The sequence below is a fragment of the Eleutherodactylus coqui genome, chromosome 12, assembly GCF_035609145.1.
Source record: "Eleutherodactylus coqui strain aEleCoq1 chromosome 12, aEleCoq1.hap1, whole genome shotgun sequence".
Taxonomy (NCBI): Eukaryota; Metazoa; Chordata; class Amphibia; order Anura; family Eleutherodactylidae; genus Eleutherodactylus; species Eleutherodactylus coqui.
The window spans coordinates 102,923,452-102,944,483 of NC_089848.1; the positions used below are offsets into that span (position 1 = coordinate 102,923,452).

At 44.7% G+C, this 21,032-nt stretch overlaps 1 protein-coding gene across 3 annotated transcripts in view; it reads left to right on the forward strand.

Annotated features, from left to right (window-relative positions):
• Positions 1-9,776, forward strand: part of DYNC2I1 (dynein 2 intermediate chain 1) — a 72,845-nt gene extending 63,069 nt beyond the window's left edge. For 2 of the 3 annotated variants that reach the window (XM_066585531.1, XM_066585532.1), the window contains exons 19-24: positions 184-235; positions 1,008-1,068; positions 2,681-2,780; positions 3,418-3,549; positions 7,558-7,781; positions 9,483-9,776. In XM_066585531.1, the coding sequence (XP_066441628.1) occupies positions 184-235; positions 1,008-1,068; positions 2,681-2,780; positions 3,418-3,549; positions 7,558-7,781; positions 9,483-9,654 (741 nt within the window). In that variant the 3' untranslated portion in view covers positions 9,655-9,776. Of the gene's footprint in view, positions 1-183; positions 236-1,007; positions 1,069-1,673; positions 1,775-2,680; positions 2,781-3,417; positions 3,550-7,557; positions 7,782-9,482 lie in introns of those variants that run through there. The other variant, XR_010787423.1, reaches the window with a different exon arrangement.
• Positions 9,777-21,032: the final 11,256 nt, after the last annotated feature.

Here is a 21,032-nt window from a genome sequence, read left to right on the forward strand (position 1 = left end):
AGTCTTTACACCAGGCAGACCAGTCTTGATATGTCAGGGCCATAGACTGTAGACTGCCAGAACATTTGTCTAGAATATGATATCTGGTAAATGAGCCTGTTTGTTTGTAAGTTTGCAGCTCATTGGTTTGCATGAAGAAGTTTTCATAAGTTGGCGTATACATTTTAATGAATGTAATTGCAGGTAGTGGTGGAGCTAAGAAGAGCTGACCTTGCCGGATCCCAAAGTGACCTGGGTAAGGTTTTACTGTTAATGCACCAGTGGTTGTTCGACCAATAATCATTTGCCCATACTCCCTCATATACATGAACACTCAGTTCAGCAAGGGGGGTGGGTTGAGAGGCCTCCATTCACATTCAGTAGTCCTATCGAAATCAGCGGGTTTCAAAGACTATATAGTCTACTGTGCATCGAAGAGGGGATGGGGTTTTTTTTCTACTTTTTTTTGTCATTCAACAGTTAAAGTGATGTTCTGGTCCTGGAAAACCAAGATGGCCGCACTGCTTCTCTGACTGCTAAGGCTGCCTGTCCACGGGCGCTTTTGCATTGCGTTCTCCGCTGCGATAATCTGGCCACGGGGAACGCAATGCACGCTTTTCATAGCGTTGCCATGGAAAGCGCAGCCCCCGCCTGTCCAGGGGCGGCAAATCGCAGCATGCTGCGAATTGCTGTGATTCTCCACAGTTAGCCTATCTGTCAGATAAGCTCACCGCGGAGATCCGTCTGCTGGCTCCTGCTCTTGGGCGGCGGTCCGACACGGGATACCGCAACGCCCGTGGACAGGCAGCCTTAATGCTGACTAATGACATTACATGTTGCTTTGATTGGCTAGCACAGTTCACATGAGCATGACTGGGCAATCAGAGCAGCATGTAGCATTTTAGACTAATGATATGCTACTAATGCACAGTCTGGATCAGGTAGTCAGAAAAGCCGTGCGGCCATCTTGGCTTGTCCAAAATTTGAGGGTCACTTAAAAACGGCTTAATGTGCACCTCTTTGTCTAGGTTTAATACCAGGGGGAAAAGTGAAGCTGATACACAGCTCATCTATACACCTCAGTGACAGGTAAGTGTACTATGCTGTATCTCATTTCTTCTTACCAGAGGCAGTGGTACATTCTATACAGTTTGCTGGTCTGATTGTTTCCAACCTCCTTTCATTACACTGGATCTTCTAATAGTGTTATACTGTAAGGTTAGCAGCAGATACACTGTCCTACCACAAGTGGACACCTGAGCAGGAATCAACGGTAGTATTTATTTCCATATGGTAATACTTAGTGGGGCTCCTTTGGCCCTAATGACATCGGACACTCTCCGTGGCATACTTTCTACTAGCCTCTAATACACTTCAGCTGGTATTTCCCTCCATTCATCTTGCAAATATCTAGCAAGTTTTCCCAAATAAGATGGATGCTGTTCATATTTCCTGACCCGACGTTCCAGTTTGTCCCAAAGATGTTCAACATGGTTCAGGTCAGGACTCTGTGCAGCCGGTCCAATCATGGAACATCCATATCCTCAAACCAATGTAAACCAGTGTTGGATGTGTGACGAGGCGCGTTGTCTTGTTGGAAGTATGGCCGACCATTCCCAGAGTATTACCACATTGTTGTTTATGAAGTCAAGGGTCACTTTCGTGTTCATGGTTCTTGTCACTACAACCAACAGACCACTAAAACATCCCCAGACCAGATTGGAACCTCCCCCGTACTTAATTGTTGGCCCAACACACTCAGGCAGAAGACGTTCCTCATCATTCTCCACATCAGGTACGTCCGTTTGACGTGAAGATGGAGTAGCGCATTTTGTCCCTCCATAGAATGTCCTTCCATGGCTAAACTGTCCAATGATGACTCTACTTGCACCATTGTAGACGGGCCGGCCAATGCATTGTGCTTTGTGATGGGTGGCTTTTGTGCAGCGGCATAACCTGTATACCCAATAGCATGGAGTTCCCATCAGAAACTATGGCTGACACCTTCAAGAGTCTGCGTTGTATGTAGCATGGTTCAGGACCTGTGACATGCTAATAAGACAGGATCCATTCTACGGATAGGGCGGTCCAAATACTTTTGGTAGTGGAATTGATGGGATAGAATTAATTTCTACCTTTTTTCCTGACTCGACTTTTTAGAATAAGTCTGGAAATGAAAAAAAGAGCAGAGCGTTTCTCAAGCGCTTCTAATTCAGTAGGAAGATGGATGCTCACCATAATCAGTTGTGCAGGAAGCATAAAGCAAAGCTCCCACAAGGTCTGCTGCAATCACTGGACAGATGATCTTAATTAAACTTCAGGGCTTGTGAAACTTCAAGTGCATAAATAGAAAAAGCAGGATATGCGCTCCGCTTGGTATAGATCAGGTCAGGAGGGTCTGGTAATTCAAGACCTCCAAAGTCACAGACAATAGGACAAGGACATGTTTATTATATAAAATCGTGTCAACTAGGAACGCGCTTTGGAGAAGGCAAAGAGTTGGGGCTATATAGCACTTTGTGCACCTCTTCAATTAGATGTGATGGTAATATGGTCGAGTCAAAATGCTAGATGCTGTTGTTGGGCTTAATTAGGGAACTCTCATATAAGCGCCATTTCTTATATTACTTGTTTTACAAAAAAAAAAACAAATTAGCAACATGAGTCCATTTTTTTCCATGCATTTAACTTTGTTTTCTAGATTTTTCCATAAAGATGTTCTCCTGCTGGGAAGCCCTCAGACTTTGAATATTAAGTTTCTTCCTCGGGACTTCAATCATTTTGTCATTGGAACCGATATTGTAAGTTAAAGTGCGTTTTGTCATTTGCTTCACAAAAATTTTGATGTCTTTGGTTAAAAGGGTTCTGCAGTTTAAAAAAAAATCAAAAAGAGCTGCAAATGGGCTAAAACATTAAAAAACACAAAAATCACCTACTCCCCTGCCCCGGGGTGAGCGAGTGTTGCAGCTCCCATATCGGTCTCTTTCTCGATGTCACTAGCAGTGACTTTTCATGCTGCTGGTGACTAATGCAGCCAGTCGGTGGCGGTGATGTGCCATACTTATGGCTTCCATAGCTGAGACGTGACGCCAGTACCATGGGCACAGAACTGTGTTTGCATGCATACAAAGACCAGGTAGACAGCGGGAGCTGCAGCGCTGGATCACCGGGGCAGTGTAGGTCAGTGCTGAGTTTTGTTGTCATTGTTTTAGCCCATTTCCTGCCCCTTAGGGCTTATTCACACGTCCGTATATCGGCCGGATTTTCACGCCCGGCCGATATACGCTGTCCCTTTCTGCAGGGGTAGGAGGCGGGCCAGGCTGGGAGCAGTGCACTGAGCGCCCACCCCCTCTCTGCTCTCTCTCCGCCCCTTGCCACTGTTTGCCATGGGATGGGCGGGACAGTCTTTCTCACTATTTAAAATTAATTTCTTGATAGGGTTTAATAACTCACGGAACACGATATGGATTGATGGAGCCGCCACTGCAGTACACGTCCCTGCACAGCAAGCTCAGACCGGCGCAGGTCACAGCCATTGATTTCTCACCTTTTGCAGTTGCTGCATTTTTGGTATGTATTTAGCTTTGTTTTATAACGACAACCCCCAGTCCATATGTCTTATTAGAGTATATGGGCATCATAGGGGGAGGTTACCCTGGAGACACCCTGTACAAGCAGCTCTTGTCCTAGCGGACTGGCTGCTTATATTACATGGACAGCCAAAATTGGGTCAAACAGGAAAGCGCTTTGGAGTAAGCCTACTTCTTCAAACCAACTGTGTGTTTTGGTTTTAAGAAGGAAGCCTACTCCGAAACACATTTCTGTTTGACACGATTTTATACACGGATTACTGCTGTAGGAACACCTGCTCGATAAGGGGCTGGTCCATTTTTTTGGGGTGATCATGGCTTTTGGATGTGGGGGCACAGATTCCAGAAAATGACAAGCATCCTCCACACTCAGCTTGCCCCATACCCGCTGCAGCAGCTCTGTCAGTCGGTGCACATTTAGCAGATAAGTGGTAGATCTCGCTGCCCTTTCCAGCATATCCAAAACATGTTCAATGGAGTTACAGTCCGGTGAGTTTGGGGGCCGAGGCGGTGTGGAGAATTAATTGTGGAGACCACTCTCTAGTGCAGTGTTCCTAAACTCCAGTTCTCAGGGACCGCCAACAGATCACGTTTTCAGGATTTCCTCAGTGTTGCACAGGTGATGTAATTATCGTCAGTGCCTCAGACATTGCCACAGGTGTTCTTACCATAGGATATCCTGAAAACATGATCTGTTGGTGGTCCCTGAGGACTGGAGTTGGGGACCCCTGCTCTAGTGAACCGAACTCAATGACACGGAGGGTTGTTCTGTTGAAGGATGGCACTGTGGTCGGGATAGACTACCTGAAGATATGGGTGCATATGGTCCGCTAACAGGTCCGTGTAGAGTTCACCATTCAGGGTTGTGGTATGGTAATCAACAATCCTAGGCCATGCTAGGAAAACCCTCCCCAGACCATGATACCGCCACCACTGGCCTGTTAAACAGAACGATGCCCCTACTTGATACGCCTTCATGCTGTTTATGCCAGATGCAGAGTCGGCCATCCGTATGGTTTAGGAGAAACTCCAGAAAACCTTTTGCCATGAGTCCAAGGTCCAGTGATGTCTTTCTGGACCCATGTGAGGTAATACTAGATTAGCCCTGCAGTAGCCATGGCTGGGGAAATGCCTGCCTGACTGTGATTATCAGCTGCTTACCACGTGTGCTGGGCAGTCAGCTTATCGTTACGAGGGCCCCCTGAACTGTGATAATGGCATTTAAAGGGTGAACACTAATCGCGGCTGGGTGTCAGCTGTATGGAGCAGGATCACCTCTCTCGGCAGCTGGAGGGTATGGATGTACACCCTTTCTTGTGAAGATGCTGCAGCACTCTGCGGCCTCTTATCAGGCCAATGATGTCACGTTCATTCATCACATTGCCTTTGTGCAGCACCATCTCAATTAAGTGACTGTGATTGAGTTGCTATACCAGGCAATACCTGGTATACGATTAAAAGCCCGCAGTGCCCACCGGAGGAGTGCATCACAAACCGTAAGTGAGTCCGGTTTCACTTTATAAACCCTGCAATGTTTGTTTGTTTACACGGCCCTCACGTCACATTTATTACACCATGCATAACACCAATTTTTGACAGCAGTTAAATCCCTCTATCCGTTCAAGGCTGTTTAATCTTCTCCCCGCAGATAGAATTATCCAGCAAGTCTGCATCCAGACGTGTCCTTATAGTCAGCATTCCCAATATGAGGTTCTTACGAGACCAATAAGCCTAGCCCCAAGTTACCTTCCCAGCACCGATGCAGAAAGTAATAAGGATTTTAGAATAGGAAGACAACATGAATTAACATCAGACTGGCGGTATTGTGCCGTCTCCACTGGACCCCTGAGGGGAACTCCCTTCATCTGGAGAATCCGTAATCTTCGTATGACAAAAGTAAAAGTTATAAAATATCAACAAAATACAAAAATGACTTCAGTATTTTCCAGCTGGTGTTTTAGAGAAAGTCTCATGACCATGGCACATCTTGGGCTCTGCTTTCTCTAAGTCACACATATGTATATTCAAGGACAGATGGCAATATGTGATATATTAAAGGGCTTTTACACCTCTTAAAGGGATAGGGCTGTATGGTTAAAATAACACATTGAAACTTACCCTTCCATGGCTGCCGGGATCCCCCCCCCCCCCCCCCCCCCCACACACACACCAATTTTCTGTATGCTATGCTGCTGACAGCGTGTATTGAGCAAGAAGTAGACAGCTTTGAACACATTGTGGCAACCCAGATTGGTATACCACCCCGAAAGTGTACAGAGCTGTTTGCTTACTGCTCCATATAGCCTGCCAGTGGCCCAGCAAACAGCTGATCGGCGGGGGCTCCAAGTAACGGACTCCTGCCTATCAACTATTAATGACCGATCCTGAGGATAGGTCTCCAATAGTTAAGAGGAGAGCAACCCCTTAGCGCCCCAGGACATATATGTACATCCTTGGTGTGACAAATTTGTGTAGAGCGAGATCAGTAGACGAGCCCACTCCATACACAGCTAGTTTGAGCATTCACGTTGATCGCAGCTGTTAACCCTTTAAATGTCCTAATTGCTGTTTGGGGATCTCTGAAAGACCTCCTCACTTTGAAATAGTGAGGTACCATTCGGTTGTCATGGCAGCCGAGGGCCTTCTGAAGACTCTAGGGCTGCCATGTATTTACATAGTATTTTAGGCTGAAAATCTCCATCCCTTTCCGCCTATTAAAAAAGGCCTGCGGCATGTCTTGGTGGAATGCCATCAGATATACCATATACTGCAATACCGAGGTATTGCAGTATATGGTATAAGGGATCAAACGATCGCAAGTTCAAGTCTCCTATGGGGAGTAAAAACAAAGTTTATTTGTTTTACAATAATTTTAAAAAATGTAAGGATATTAAAAGTTCTATATATTTATAGTTTTAAAAAATTCCCAAAAACATATTTGGTATCACCGCGTCTGTAAAAGTTCAATCAAAGTGATGCATTATTTATCCCACAAGGTTATACACAACGCCAGAGTTGCACTTTTTTTGGTCACCCCGTCTCCAAGAAAAAATGTAATAAAAAGTGATCAAAACGACTCGTGCAGTCCAAAATTGTACGACTAGAAACTACAAGACATCCTACAAATAGCAAGCCATCACACAACCATATCAATGGAAAAATAAAAAGTAACGGCTGTCAGAAGGTGGTGGCAGAAAATTATTTATTTTTTTCAAAGATATTTTATTTTTTTGAAGTAATTCACAGAATAAAGTTACGTCATTGTTGCCGCAGTCTGTACGCCATGAATACAAACCCCCTGCAAAGATGGCCGACTTGCGTTTTTGTTTTTCAATTTCCCTTTCCACAAACCCTCCGGAACCTCACAGTCATTGCTTTGGTGTGGCGCTCGTGGAATCTAACTGGCACTACGGACATTTGAGTCACGGATTGGTCCGGGCTTTTCCCCTTCATCAACTCAAACCACGCCTCTTGTCTCATGATTGACATCCCCAGCTCCCTTTAAGCTCTAGATGCCGTGCTTTCCACACACCACACTTGTGCTCGCTTCCAGATTCGCACATGTGCAGTGACGTCCATGAGCCCGATGGCCGCAGCAGGGAATGTCACATATATGGGTTTTGGAAGTGCTGTGCAAGCGCACACATCGTCTCCAGCTCAAGGGAGTTAGCGGCATCCGCCATGAGCCAAGGGGAGTGGTTTGAGCCGAAAAGGGGGAAGAAAGCTTAGGCTGGTCCTGCGACTGTACCTCCACAGACCACTGACTATCGGCCGTTCACATTTCTTAGAGGTGGTGCCTGGTATAGCAGCTCAATCCCATTTACTTGCAGCCAGTCCGGCACAGTATTGTGGCTTCTGTTATGAAGATAGGCTCCGATGCATGTGTGAGCACAGCCAAAAAACAAGGGAAAGGGTAGTTGGGATGTAAAGGAACCTAATATAACTAAAAATAATATATATTTTTTTTTTTGCATTTTACTTTCTTTAGGCAGGGTGCTCGGATGGCTCTGTAAGACTGCACACCATGAGCACGGAGTTCCCAGCCATGGAGTGGAATGACAGCACTAATGGCCGGTCCGTTACTGCGCTGCAATGGTCCTTCACTAGACCAACTGTGTTCTTTGTCCTGGATGCAGCATCTTCCATCTACATATGGGATTTGTCACAGAATAATTTACATCCAATAGCCAAAGAATCCATTACGCCTGACCAGTAAGTAAACATCAGCTCCTGCTAACTTGTCTCTGCAGCCAGCAGGAGAAGTCTAAGTAGTAGCTGGAGAGTTTGCTGCAGGGTGAGGACTTCAGTCCACGGCTGTCACCAAGTTACATTGTGATGGAGACTGAAGTCCTTTTTTACAGCCGGGTACAAACGTCTGTATGAGCACTTGTTTGCCTGACGATCATCCCATGTAAAGCTGTACTGGCAAACAAGTAAATCCTTTTTTCAGCTGCACAAAAGACGTAATCAACCAATCAATAAACATCGTTTTCGGCTGCTCACTTTCCTTTATGAATGGGGGAAGTTCTGCTGACAGCGACGGTTCTCTATGAGCATTCATCCCCCGGTGGAGTCTGATCATCTATGTAAAGTCCATTTAAATTAGCACCAATCTTGTTGATCAACCCTCATTTAAAGGGAACCTGTCACCTGGCACAGATATGCACAGTGGCCGCATGTAAGTATTATTCGAGGCAAGGAGATGGGCCACGCCGGGCTCTCCCCATCTGAGAGCTCTCTACTCACGCACTGGCCTAAAAGGTTTAATAGAGGTGTGCAGCTGGGATGTTGCATGATGACCTAGGTTTCATTGGTAGCCAAATTGGTTGTTGATTTTTTTTTTTTTTTTTTTTTTTTTTACACTAATTAAACATTTTTCAATTTTTTTTTCCTAATCTGTTTTAATTTTCTGGTTTATTTAGTTTTTTTCTTCTGTTGTCTGTACATCACTATTGGAGCGGTAATCTTTCTTGAGCTGCAGTTAACCACTTAAGCCCAATGTCTACGGGCAAATTTGAATTGCAGACGATCCGCAGTTCAACCCGCCCTTAGGAAGACATGGGCGTCCGCAGCAGAATTAAAGCAGGCGGATTTGTTTTGCGGAAAACAAATCGCAGCATGCTGTATTTCGCTGCGGTTCCTGCACAGACTGCTTTCGTTGAAGTCAATGGAAGCCGGCCAATCCGCGGCCTGTCTGCAATTTGACGGGAAAGCAGGAGTTTTAAAAAAAGTCTGTTGCGTGTTCGCAGCAACACGATGGCCAACCCTTCCGCAGTGAAGACCCAGACAGGTAAGCACTGTCCTCGGCTGTAGGCAGGGCCGGATTCCGCTGCGGGCTCCCGCTTGCAGAATCCGACCCGCCTGTGGACATGAGGCCTTAAGAGATGTGCCTTGCAGCAGACTCATGGGCCATAGGCACAATGGACAGGAAAGGTCCCATTGACTTCTATGGTAGAGTGACATGGGCATGCTCTGTCACCTGTGCGGGATTTCTGTGTTATCGATATATAGGTGGTCACCTCTCATTGTAATGCTGTATTGTAATGTAATGCTCATCATAATGAGATGACTGCTGAGAAGTTTTCCCTACAGAACAGGAAGTGTCAGACTACTACTAGGCCTAGTGGTCAGCATGAGAACTGCAGGATTTTAGCAATACAATAAAATATAGATTGTGAAATTGAACATTTTAAAAAATCACCAAAAATTCTTAAATGTGTTTTATACAAGAAGCCATTTTTTGATGACACGTTCCCTTTTTTAATAAATTGCTGGACAGAACAACCCAGGGGCTTAGAAGTACAGATTATGGTTTGCTTTCAGTAGGAGGCGCCGTATCTGTTCCCTGTATGCGTTGGTGGAGGATGTTTGCTCTGATGACATAACGGTGATGTCATTCTGCTTGGTTTGCAGCGTGCTCAGTATGTCCGTCTTTGGAGAACCAGAAAAGAACAGTCATGTAATGGGTCTGGCCTTGGGAAAGTCTTCAGGCAAAGTGGAGATCCAGTATATCAAGAAGAAACTGGCCAAGATTCAGCCGCAGGAGTTGGAGACGTTCCACTTACTGTTACATGAGATTCTATAGTGATCTGTGATATCTCAGGGACATCAATGTTGTATCATTTTGTACGTACAGGACGCGGTTTCTATTCTACGTCCACAACATTATTTATTCTATGGTTATCAAATATATATTTTTGTATATTGTGTACTTTTGACTTTTTTGACAGTTTCATTAAGTATTTAGTAATACACTGCCTTTTATATTTGTAGATCGCATATCTTGTACATTGGGTGTGCCCTAATGGGAACCAATTATCACCTAAACTATGTTACAGGGCTCAAAGGTGAGGGAACGGGGAGTCTGGGGATTGTGTCTCATGTTCACCAGATGCCCCATTCCGGCGCTGCGTGCCCTCGAAGTTGGCGCTTGCACACAGCGTGACTCTTTTTAGAGGGTTCTGCGCATATTCTCTCTCATTCATCTCTATGGGAAGCATACCCATGGAGGGTACTTTCACATATAGCAGAAATGTCGCATTTTGTGCTAAAGCAAATCCGCAGCAATTCCGCAACACAAACCGCACCATTGATGTGGTTTTTGCTGTGGATCCACAGCAGAATTTACCTCTTCAATCGCAAAGGTGAAATCTGTAGCAGAATCGCAGCAAAATCTGCACAAGAGAAAAACGCTATATGTGACCATACTGTGAGGGGGTTAGCCTGGGATCTCCTTTGCTGGGGTCAAAGGACACATAACTCTTTCACCAAGGATGGAGTCCGCAGCCGTGAGTAGGGTAAAAGCTGACATCTGGCTCGCTTTATAAGCACATATACAGCATACAAAAAAATAAACATTTAGCAGGAACAAAGGGGAAAAAAACACTGCGCTTCAGCCGTACAGCTAGGTGAAGACAGTAGAGGGAACTCTATCCAACTGTGTCTGCTGCTGTTCTCTCTAGATCCACTGTAGTCATGGTGTTTATAGAATGGTAGAGTTGGAATGGACCTCCAGGGTCATCGGGTCCAACCTCCTGCTCAGTGCAGGATCACTAAATCATCCCAGAGAGATGTCTGTCCGGCCTTTGTTTGAACACTTCCATTGATGGTCCTCACCTCCTGTGGTAACCTGTTCCACTCATTGATCCCCCTCACTGTCTAATATCTAATCTGTGTCTCCTCCCTTTCAGTTTCATCCTATTGCTTCCAGTCTTTCCTTGTGCAGATGAGAATAGGGCTGATCCCTCTGCACTATGACAGCCCTTCAGATATTTGTAGACAGCTATTAAGTCTCCTCTCAACCTTCTATTTTGTGAGCTAAACATTCTCAGATCCTTTAACCGTTCCTCATAGGACATGATCTGCAGACCGTTCAGCTTACTGGTAGCTGTTCTCTGAACTTGCTGCAGTTTGTTGATGTATTTTTTAAATTGGGGGTGCCCAGAACTGGACACAGTATTCCAGATGAGGTCTGACTAAGGAAGAGTAGAGAGGAGGGCGGAGCCTGGCCGGAGATGTAGATAGTCGCATCTCAGAGTAGCTCCTGCAAGATCCGACATTCCCATCCTGTTAACGGGACCCAGAGACGCCGAAAGGCAATCAAAAAGCAGCGGAGGCACAGTAGCAAGCTCCGGAGACAGAACAGACAGCAGCAGAGTTAATGGTGCGAGGCAAGGAGCGGGGGAAGGCAGATGAAGCCGGCGGCAGGCAGAAACAGCATGGCGCCGGAGGGAGCAGAGAACGCTCATACCGCGGCCCAGCACAAACAGTGCAGACACAGCACGTAAACTGGCGGGGTATGCCAGGGAGGAGGGGGGCAGAAAACAGGACTCCATAAGCCCTAAACAACAGAGGGGAGAGCGGGAGAGCCCACAGAGAAGCACACAAACGGAGGGAGCAGGAGGGGAGGAAGAATCTGCAGACACAGTACATGCAGAAAGTGTAAGTCAAAAGGAAAGAGCAGACAAAGCAAACACAACAACGGACCCTGCTAAACACAGCAAGGACAAGGAAAAACAAAGTAATTTACATGCTGTACAAGATCATGCTGGAAATGAGCAGGAAGTCATAAGTCATGCAGACAACCCCAACTACAAAAATAAAGGTGCAAACAGTGTCAATCCAGACGAACACTACACAGAAGACAGCATGAATAATGCAAGCAGCCCAGGCATATGCACGCACAGCGCAAATCACGCAGACACCTCAGAAAGCACTATACGAGACACCTCCCAAAGTGCAGAAGATGCCGCCAAAAAAGATCAAAGGCAGGAGGACGAAAGGTGCGCCAGGGAGCCTACGTTGAAAGAAATATTCAGCGAAATCACTAAAGGCACCGCGTCACTGAACAACCTTAATATGCAGATGGGGGTGATGCAAAGTAATGTAAACCTGCTACGGCAAGATATGAGGAAAATATCAGAGCGTCTGACAGAAACTGAACAACGTATAAGCGACATAGAAGACGCAATACAGCCGATGCAGCGAGACGTGGAAAAAAATCTGCATGACATACAATATCTACAGAACAAGGTAGACGACCTAGAAAATAGGTCAAGAAGGAACAACGTGCGGATTGTGGGCCTCCCAGAAAAGACGGAAGGAAGAAACCCTGCAGAATTTTTTGAAACATGGCTGCCCGAACTGTTCGGAAGAAACACTCTAACTGCAATGTTTGCAGTCGAAAGAGCCCACCGTGTACCGACACGACCCCTCCCCCCGGGGGCTCCAGCCAGACCGATACTCATCAAAGTACTGCATTACAGAGACCGTGATACCATACTCCAAAAGGCCCGCGAAAAGGGTGAAATCCAATATAATGGCGTGAAAGTCTCCTTCTATCCAGATTTCTCCACGGAAATACAAAAGAAGCGAGCAACATTTGTAGAAATAAAAAGACGACTGCGAAACCTACAAGTGCCCTACGGGATGCTGTACCCGGCTAAACTGAGAGTGGCGGCGCTGGGCACGACACAATTCTTTGAAAACCCAAAAGATGCAGGTGCCTGGATAGATCAAAATGAAGAACAGATTCGGAGGGGAAGATCGCCGCGCAAGACACCATGAAGAGGCTGCACCTAAAGAAACGTTCATGCGAAGGGAACCGAAAATTTCTGAAAGGAGCTCCTGGGACGACAGGATGCATCGCGTAGGAGAATGGAGGACTGGTACCCCGATCCGATGAGACAACGGATCAGTGAGTTACATGTTGGGGGTGTCTGTTGTTTGGTCTCTCTCTCGCATATTAGGGGAATATTAGATAAGATACAGTTAAAAGGGATAAGGTTAAACGATAGAAAAATGATTCAGGGTGGGATAAGGGGAAGAAATGTCAACGTAAATGTACAAATGATAAATGTGTTGCAAATAACGAAAATATGTATAGTAAATGTGGATAAATGTCTGTACTGGGGGATGTGGGGGACCAAACCAAAATGTTACTGGAGAAGCCCTATGCGGAGAACAAACAGTAATACACATACACATATACGGGGCGACACGGGCGAGACACAAATACAGAGATGGGGACCCTCCCAGTGCGACTCACTCATAAAAACAAAAAGGGGTGGAGGCGCCCAGAAAATAATAACCCTGCGGAAAACAAAAAACAAGGAAAATGGGTAGTAGGATAAGGGTCGTATCGTGGAACGTGAGAGGTATGAGTGACCAGACAAAACGATCAGCAGTACTGCAAGTCATCAAGGAACAAGGCCCGGCTATTATATGCTTGCAGGAAACACATTTATCAAAAGAAAATACGGACACGTTCAAAATAGGGGGGATGGGTCAGAGCTTCCACTCCACACACACGAGGTATTCCAGGGGGGTCAGCATAGTGGTACACAGAAATATACCGTTTAAATGTCTCTCACGAAAAATTGACCCAGAAGGCCGCTTTATATGCCTACACTGCAGAATCTACAACTACACATGCATTATAGCTTCAGTATATATCCCGCCACCATATAATAACATGATAATGAGGCAAGTTATAGGTTTCATAACAGATAAACCGGACATTCCAGTCCTTATCATAGGCGACTTTAATTCGGTCATTAACCCTGCACAGGACAGACTAAGGGCAGGAAACGCAAACGAAGAAAGGAACCTGACACCACTAGGTAAACTAATAAACGAGATATCATTGATAGACATATGGAGAACACGGCACCCCACAAACAAACAATACTCCTGCTACTCATCCACATACCAATGCTTATCTAGAATAGACCTAGCGGTAGGGAATATTCAGATATATAGAGATATAACCTCGATAGAATATCTACCAAGAGTTGTTTCTGACCACTCCATCCTACGTCTGGACATACAGCATAGTAACACTGTGAGTCATTCCCAAAAAAGATGGAATCTGAACTCGCACTGGCTAAACATATTAAACAAGGAAATAGTGAAAAAAACACTAGAGGAATACTTCATATTAAATAAGGATACCACAAGTATGACGATTTGCTGGGAGGCCATGAAGGCATATATGAGGGGGGTATACATACAGCAAATCACACAGGCAAAAAAAGGACATAGAGAAAGAGGGCAAAAAATACGAGACAAACTAAAAGAATCAGAAGAAAATTACATAAAAGAGAAAACTATAACAACACTCAACCTATGGAAACAGGCCCAAGAGGCCCTTAATAAATACGTCCTAGAAACGGCAGCCACTAAAAATGGGTTCAGGAAACAGACATATTATGAGGAGGGAGAAAAAACAGGACATATGCTGGCAGTTATAGCCCGAGCACAAACTAGCCCCACATACATCATTGAACTAAAAGACGCACAAGGCGAGATAGTCAGGGACGCAACATCCATAAGAGAGACTGCACGGGAATTTTACTCCTCTCTGTATTCCTCGAAACTGGAAAAAACGGTAGAACAAATCGAGGAATACTTGGCGGATATAAGAACACATAAATTGATGGAGGAACAGAGAGAGTTTCTAGATGCACCAATAGACTTGGAGGAGATGCAAGAGGCAGTAAAAGATATGCAAAATAACAAGGCCCCAGGGGAGGATGGTTTCCCAATAGAATTTTACAAACAACATGCAGACACTTTATTACCACAACTCCTGGAGACATGGGCGGGGGCGGAAAAGGAAGGGGAACTACCACAAACAATGCGAAAAGCAAAAATAATAATTCTGTTAAAACCAGAAAAGGACCCCCTGTTGATGGACTCGTATAGGCCGATATCGCTGTTAAACGCGGATGTCAAAATTATAGCAAAAGTTTTAGCCAAGCGGCTATCACAAGTGGCATCCACCTTGGTGCATCCAGACCAGAGTGGGTTTATACCAGCAAGATCAACGGCAACGAACATCCGTAGAGTATTTCTAAACCTACAAATACCCGTAGATAATACCGGAGACAGAATCATATGCTCACTGGACGCGGCCAAGGCGTTTGATAGCGTTGAGTGGCAATACCTGTGGAAGGTACTAGAAAAAATGGGCTGTGGCCCAATATTTGTGAGACGAGTAAAACTCCTATATGCTAGAGCGGAGGCGGATGTGTCCATCAACGGGGGGTCATCAGAAACATTCCCACTACATAGAGGGACAAGGCAGGGATGCCCACTATCGCCACTCCTGTTTGCACTTGCAATAGAGCCCCTAGCATGCAAAATTCGGTCACACCAGGAAATAGTGGGATTCATAAGAGGAAACATGGAGGAGAAAATCGCTTTGTATGCAGACGACATGTTATTATTTTTAGGGGACAGGGAAAAATCTTTAGAAACCACGATGCAAACAATAAAAGAATTTGGAGCCTTCTCAGGACTCGCTATCAATTGGACCAAATCCGAAATACTATCAATAGACACCCCAGACATGCAAGTTGCCAACAGAGAATTAACCCTGAAATGCACCCCAACAATTAAATATCTGGGAGTTAAAATTACGAAAGAGGTCAGTGAGTACGGGAAAATAAACCTGGAACCACTTATGGAAAAATGGAAACAAAAACTTCACGTATGGAAAAAACTACCCATGACAATCATAGGAAGAGTGAATCTTATAAAAATGATATGGATGCCCCAATTACTGTATCTAATACACAACTCCCCACACTGGATAACACAAAAATTTTTCCACAAGGCCAAGGGACTGTTTACAGAACTCATATGGGGAGGGAAGACACCTAGGATAAAATTAGAACTGCTATACAATTCAAAAGAAAAGGGAGGATTAGCCTTGCCCAATCCGTTCTCGTACTTCATGGCCTCCCAGCTGCAGCATCTCAGGGGATGGGAGACAGAAGAAACACACGACGCTAGTTTCAGAATCCTTAAAAATCTCTTTAACGGATCACATTTGTTTGAAACCCTGGAACGTGGAGCGTTTAAAAAAAACGGTCAAAGTGCCCCCACGCTATTATTGATACATAAAATATGGTGGAAGACCAGAAACATGCTTGATATAAAAAACTGCACACAACATACCCCCATATGGAATAACCCGCACCTGCCAGAAATCAACAAGCTAAAAGGATTCCAAGGGTGGAAAGACAGGGGAGTTAGGAGAATGGACCAGATACTGGAGGGGGGGGAACTAAAAACCTTCGAGCAGTTAAGGCAAAACCACGACATCCCCAATAGTGACTTTTACAAATATCTGCAACTTAGACACGCTATACAAGCGGAAAAAAACACGGCGGAAATAACAATGGTAATAAATATAGTAGCGGACATAATAGGAAAAGCCACCACCACAGCGGGGAAAATATCTGTACTATATTCCCATATTCAGGACACGGTCAATGCACACAACCCGTTATCAACAAGAGCAAAATGGGAGGCAGACATAGGGCCCATTGAGGAGTCGCACTGGGAGGAAATCCTACAAATGACACCCAAGCTATCTCTGAGCAAATCACACAGAGTCTCACAAATATTTCTAATACACAGAGTGTACCGCACCCCGGCCTTCTTACACAATATAGGAATGAGAACCTCCCCGATATGTGTAAGGTGCAAAACCCACACGGCGGACCTAATCCACATGCTATGGCGATGTCCGAAATTGCACAGATATTGGATGGGAATAAGAAATGCAATTAACGCGGCATTTGGCATACGTATGGACTTTACACCATACGTGTGCATTCTGGGATACATACAGGATCTAACATTAGATGATCATGAAAAACTAGCGTTAGCCAGACTATTGTATATAGCCAGAAAAACAATAGCCCAGCGCTGGTTGGACGAAGAACCACCCACGCTGGGAGAATTCAAAAATAAGGTCAACCAAATTTTACCGTGGGAAAGGAGTATTTACACTAAGCGTAAGACCAGTCAAAAATATCAGGACATATGGCTGAGATGGATACACGCCCAGAGCAGTAATGTTGGATCAAATACATAGGGAGTGGTGAGCCGTGTGGGGAGGCACCAGTAAACCGGGGATTTACTAAGACATAACAACGTATGTAATGGATATATATAAAGTTTATTGGGAAATGTAGAACAAATTACAGACTCGATATACAATAAAATAAAGTGGTAAGGAGTAATAGGGAAAAGTTAAGAAAGGAGGGATTGGAGAGAGAGAGACCGGGCAACGGGCAAAAGAAATATGACCCCCCCTCGAATGCAACAAAAAATCTAACCCTGAATCAATAAAAGAAAACAGCAAGAAGATAAGCAACACGAAGACCAAAGAAGAAAACAAATATACGTTACAAGAACTGTTATTATTGTTTACAACACAACACTGTGTTCATTCAGAGACAGTTTACCCAAAGAACAGAACGTTGAGAGAGAGATCTTAGGGGGGGTGGGGGAGGGAGGGGGGAGAGGGGAAGGGGGTGGGTGAGAGGGGGAGGGGGAGGGAGGGAGGGGAAACCAAAGATTTGTTAAAAAAAATGATTTAAAATATGCAAAAGGTGAAAAAGTTTAATAAAAAATACTTTAATTAAAAAAAAGGAAGAGTAGAGAGAGATAATTATTATCTCACGTGCTTCTCTTAATACATCCCAGAATTGTGTTTGCCTTTTTTGGCTGCTGCATCACATTGTTGGCTCATGTTCAGTCTATGATCTATTAGTATACCCAAGTCTTTTTCACACATGCTGCTGCTTAGCCCAATTCCTCCCATTCTGTATGTGCTTTTTTGATTTTTCTTGCCCAGATGTAAGACTTTGCATTTCTCCTGGTTAAATATCATTCTGTTAGTCGCCGCCCGCTGTTCAAGCTTTTCTAGATCTTTATGAATCCTCTCTCTTCTCTAGTGTTAGCTATCCCTTCTAACTTTGTGTCCTTTCACAAACTTGATCAGATTTCCCTCAATTCCCTCCTATAGGTCATTTATAAAAGTGTTGAACAACACTGGACCCAGGACAGATTCTTGTGGTACCCCATTTGAGACATTGGTGTTGCCAACATACAGTCCCATTTTATTAATATCTGCATTTTAGTTAATGTGATCTCAGTTCTCCTCTCCTCACCAATGCGTCTGTCCCACTACCAGGGTGTTCTATTACTCCTTTTGCTCATTGCCACTGTCCCTTTTATTCTGCAGATGGCTTCTCCTCTTCACAGTGCACCCGCTCACTGCCGGACACGATGCACTGCCAGGGACCTTGGGTTGCATTGGGTTGTGATATACAGTACTGTACTCTCTTCATAAATAGCGTAAAAGCATAAGATGTTATTTCACCATTTGTAGGCCTGGAAACCCTCCTACATTGAGTATACCGTGTCCGGAGGCGGAGGGGAGGAGTCAGGATGTGTATAGAGAACGCTGTCAGTCTCCGGCACCAGAGTAAGAAAAAGTGTGAGGGTTACTGAGGCTAATTTAAAAGATTTTCTGGAGCGAGAAAGTGTAGGAGTACTATATATATATATATTTGTGTTGTTTTGTTTAAACTCATTTTATTGAAGTTTTAACATACAAAATTGTCAGAAAATTACAATTCACAGTACATGACAGTTTTATTGTTCATAACACTTTTAGTGGAAAGGTCTTGAACCTTAGAACAGGGGTACTATTTTTAAGTGAGGCTATAGAGGTGGGTGCTATTAAGTTGAGCCACGAGTAATTAAGTAAGGCCACAGAGGGGACACAATACTGTAGCAAAGTAGGAACACAGAGGGCACACAGTAAGTAAGTGGGGTAGCATATGGGACATTATTACTTTGTTTGGGCACTTGCACTATAGGAGAGTTACTACCGTGTTTCCCTAAAAATAAGACCCGGTCTTATATTAGTTTTGCCCCAAAAGAGTAACTAGGGCTTATTTTCAGGGACTGGCTTATTTTACTTACCTATCCCATGCTGTCCGGGACCCTCCCGCTGGTCTCCAAGGTTCCGTAAGCTCCACTGCGCGTCCTGGACTCCTCGATCACCAACAGAACATCACTTGCTGGTCAAGGGATTCATAAATCCTGCCTCCAGGAAGCAATGTCTCTGATTGGTCCAGCAAGTGCTGCTCTCAGCCAATCAATGTAGCGCTTGCTATACTAACGCAATGGGTGTGATTAGTTCAGCAAGAACTGCTCTCAGCCAATCACATCCATCACATTGGTTCAGCGAGTGCTGCATTGATAAGGCCTCATTCCCACAAGCGTATATCGGTTCACCGTTTTCACGGCCAGCCAATCTACGCTACGATCTGCTGCATTGGATTCCAATGCATCAGCTCACGTGGCCGTATTCCCGGGGCATAAAAGTGCCCGGCCAGGCCAATATACTGCCGAGCGCATTCATACCAGGCCAAAACGATAGTCCTGGAACTATCCGTCTGGAATACGTTGGCCGCTGCATGGGCTCCTATGGGAGCCAGTGACAGCAGCCGGAGAAGGGAGGTGGGAGGGAGTTTAGCAGCGTCACTGCTAAACTCCCTCCCTCCTCTCTCCTCATCTCTCCTCCCCTCTGGCTGTTTGCAATGGGAGGTGGCGGAACTAAGCTCCACCTCTCCTATTGCTGGCTGCAAGGAGGGGCGGATGTTTAGCTCCACTCCTGTCCCATCTACTCCCATTGCAAACAGCCAGAGCGAAGAAAAGGGGAGGCAACAGCATTGCGGCCTCGGCGTATATCCGCCGGGGCCCGTGCCGTCTGAATTGGCGCACAAATGTTAGATTTGTGTGCCCGTTCACGTGTTTTTACAGCGCTGGTGGGCACACGTAAAAACGCCCTTGGCCATGTGAAAGAGGCCTGAGGCCTAATGTCCATGGGCGGATCTGTTTTGCAGAATCCGCCTGAGTGATCCACCGATCACTGGATAAAAAGGGGAGCAAGACCTGAGAAAACTCAGACCTCAAAGTTGAATTTCACAAAGGCAGATTTCAATTAACTCAGAAAGAGGATAGGAAGAATCCAATGGCTGGATGTTCTTAAAGACAAAAATGTCCAAGAAAGTTGGGAAATATTGCGAAATAAGATTCTCAAAGCACAATCATTAACAATTCCTAAAAGAAGGAAGAATAGGAAGCATTTAAAGAGACCGGGATGGATGAACACAGAACTTGCACACATGTTAAAAACAAAGAAAAATAAGTTTATCAAATGGAAAGAAGGGAGAATATCTAAAGAAGAATATAATGCGGTCTGTAGAAACTGTAGGACAAGTGTCAGAAAAGCTAAAGCTAATAATGAATTGAGACTTGCAACAGAGGCCAAAAGCAATAAAAAGGATTTTGGGGGTATGTTAAAAGCAAAAGAAAAGTCAAAGATGCTATTGGATGCTTACAAGATGAAAAAGGTGAATTGGTTAAGAATGATGTAGAGAAGGCCGAACCCTTAAATTCCTATTTTGTATCTGTTTTCTTTCCAAAGTAGATGGAACAACAACTGATCTTCCCTGTGTTATTAGGGGAATAAAAGAATTCAGGCTATCTATAAGCAGAGAGATTGTGAGGAAACACTTAGCTAACTTAAATGAATTCCAGTCTCAATGTCCTGATGAATTACATCCTAGGATACTAAAGGAAGCAGTGGAGGTAATTGCTGAACCACTCACCATAATCTTTGAAAATTCCTGGAGAACAGGAGAAGTCACTGAAGATTGGAAAAGGGCATATGTTGTCCCTATCTTCAAAAAAGGGAAGAAGGTGGATCCAGGAAACTATAGACCTGTGAGCCTGACCTCTATACCAGCATGTATGCAAGTATTCGGATGAAAATGGAATAATTAACTAGAGCCAGCATGGGTTTGTAACAAACAAGTCATGCCAGACAAATCTAATTTCCTTCTATGACAGTATCACTTCCTAGGTTGATCAGGGCAATGCGGTGGATCTAGTTTATCTTGACCTTAGCAAAGCATGTGACAAAGTATCTCATACCATACTTATTGAAAAAATGACCAAATATGGGTTTGACAAGGCAACTCTTAGGTGGATTCACAACTGGCTGAGTGATCGTACTCAAAGAGTGGTCATAAATGGCTGCACATCCAAGTGGAAGAATGTATCAAGTGGGGAACCACAAGGCTCTGTCCT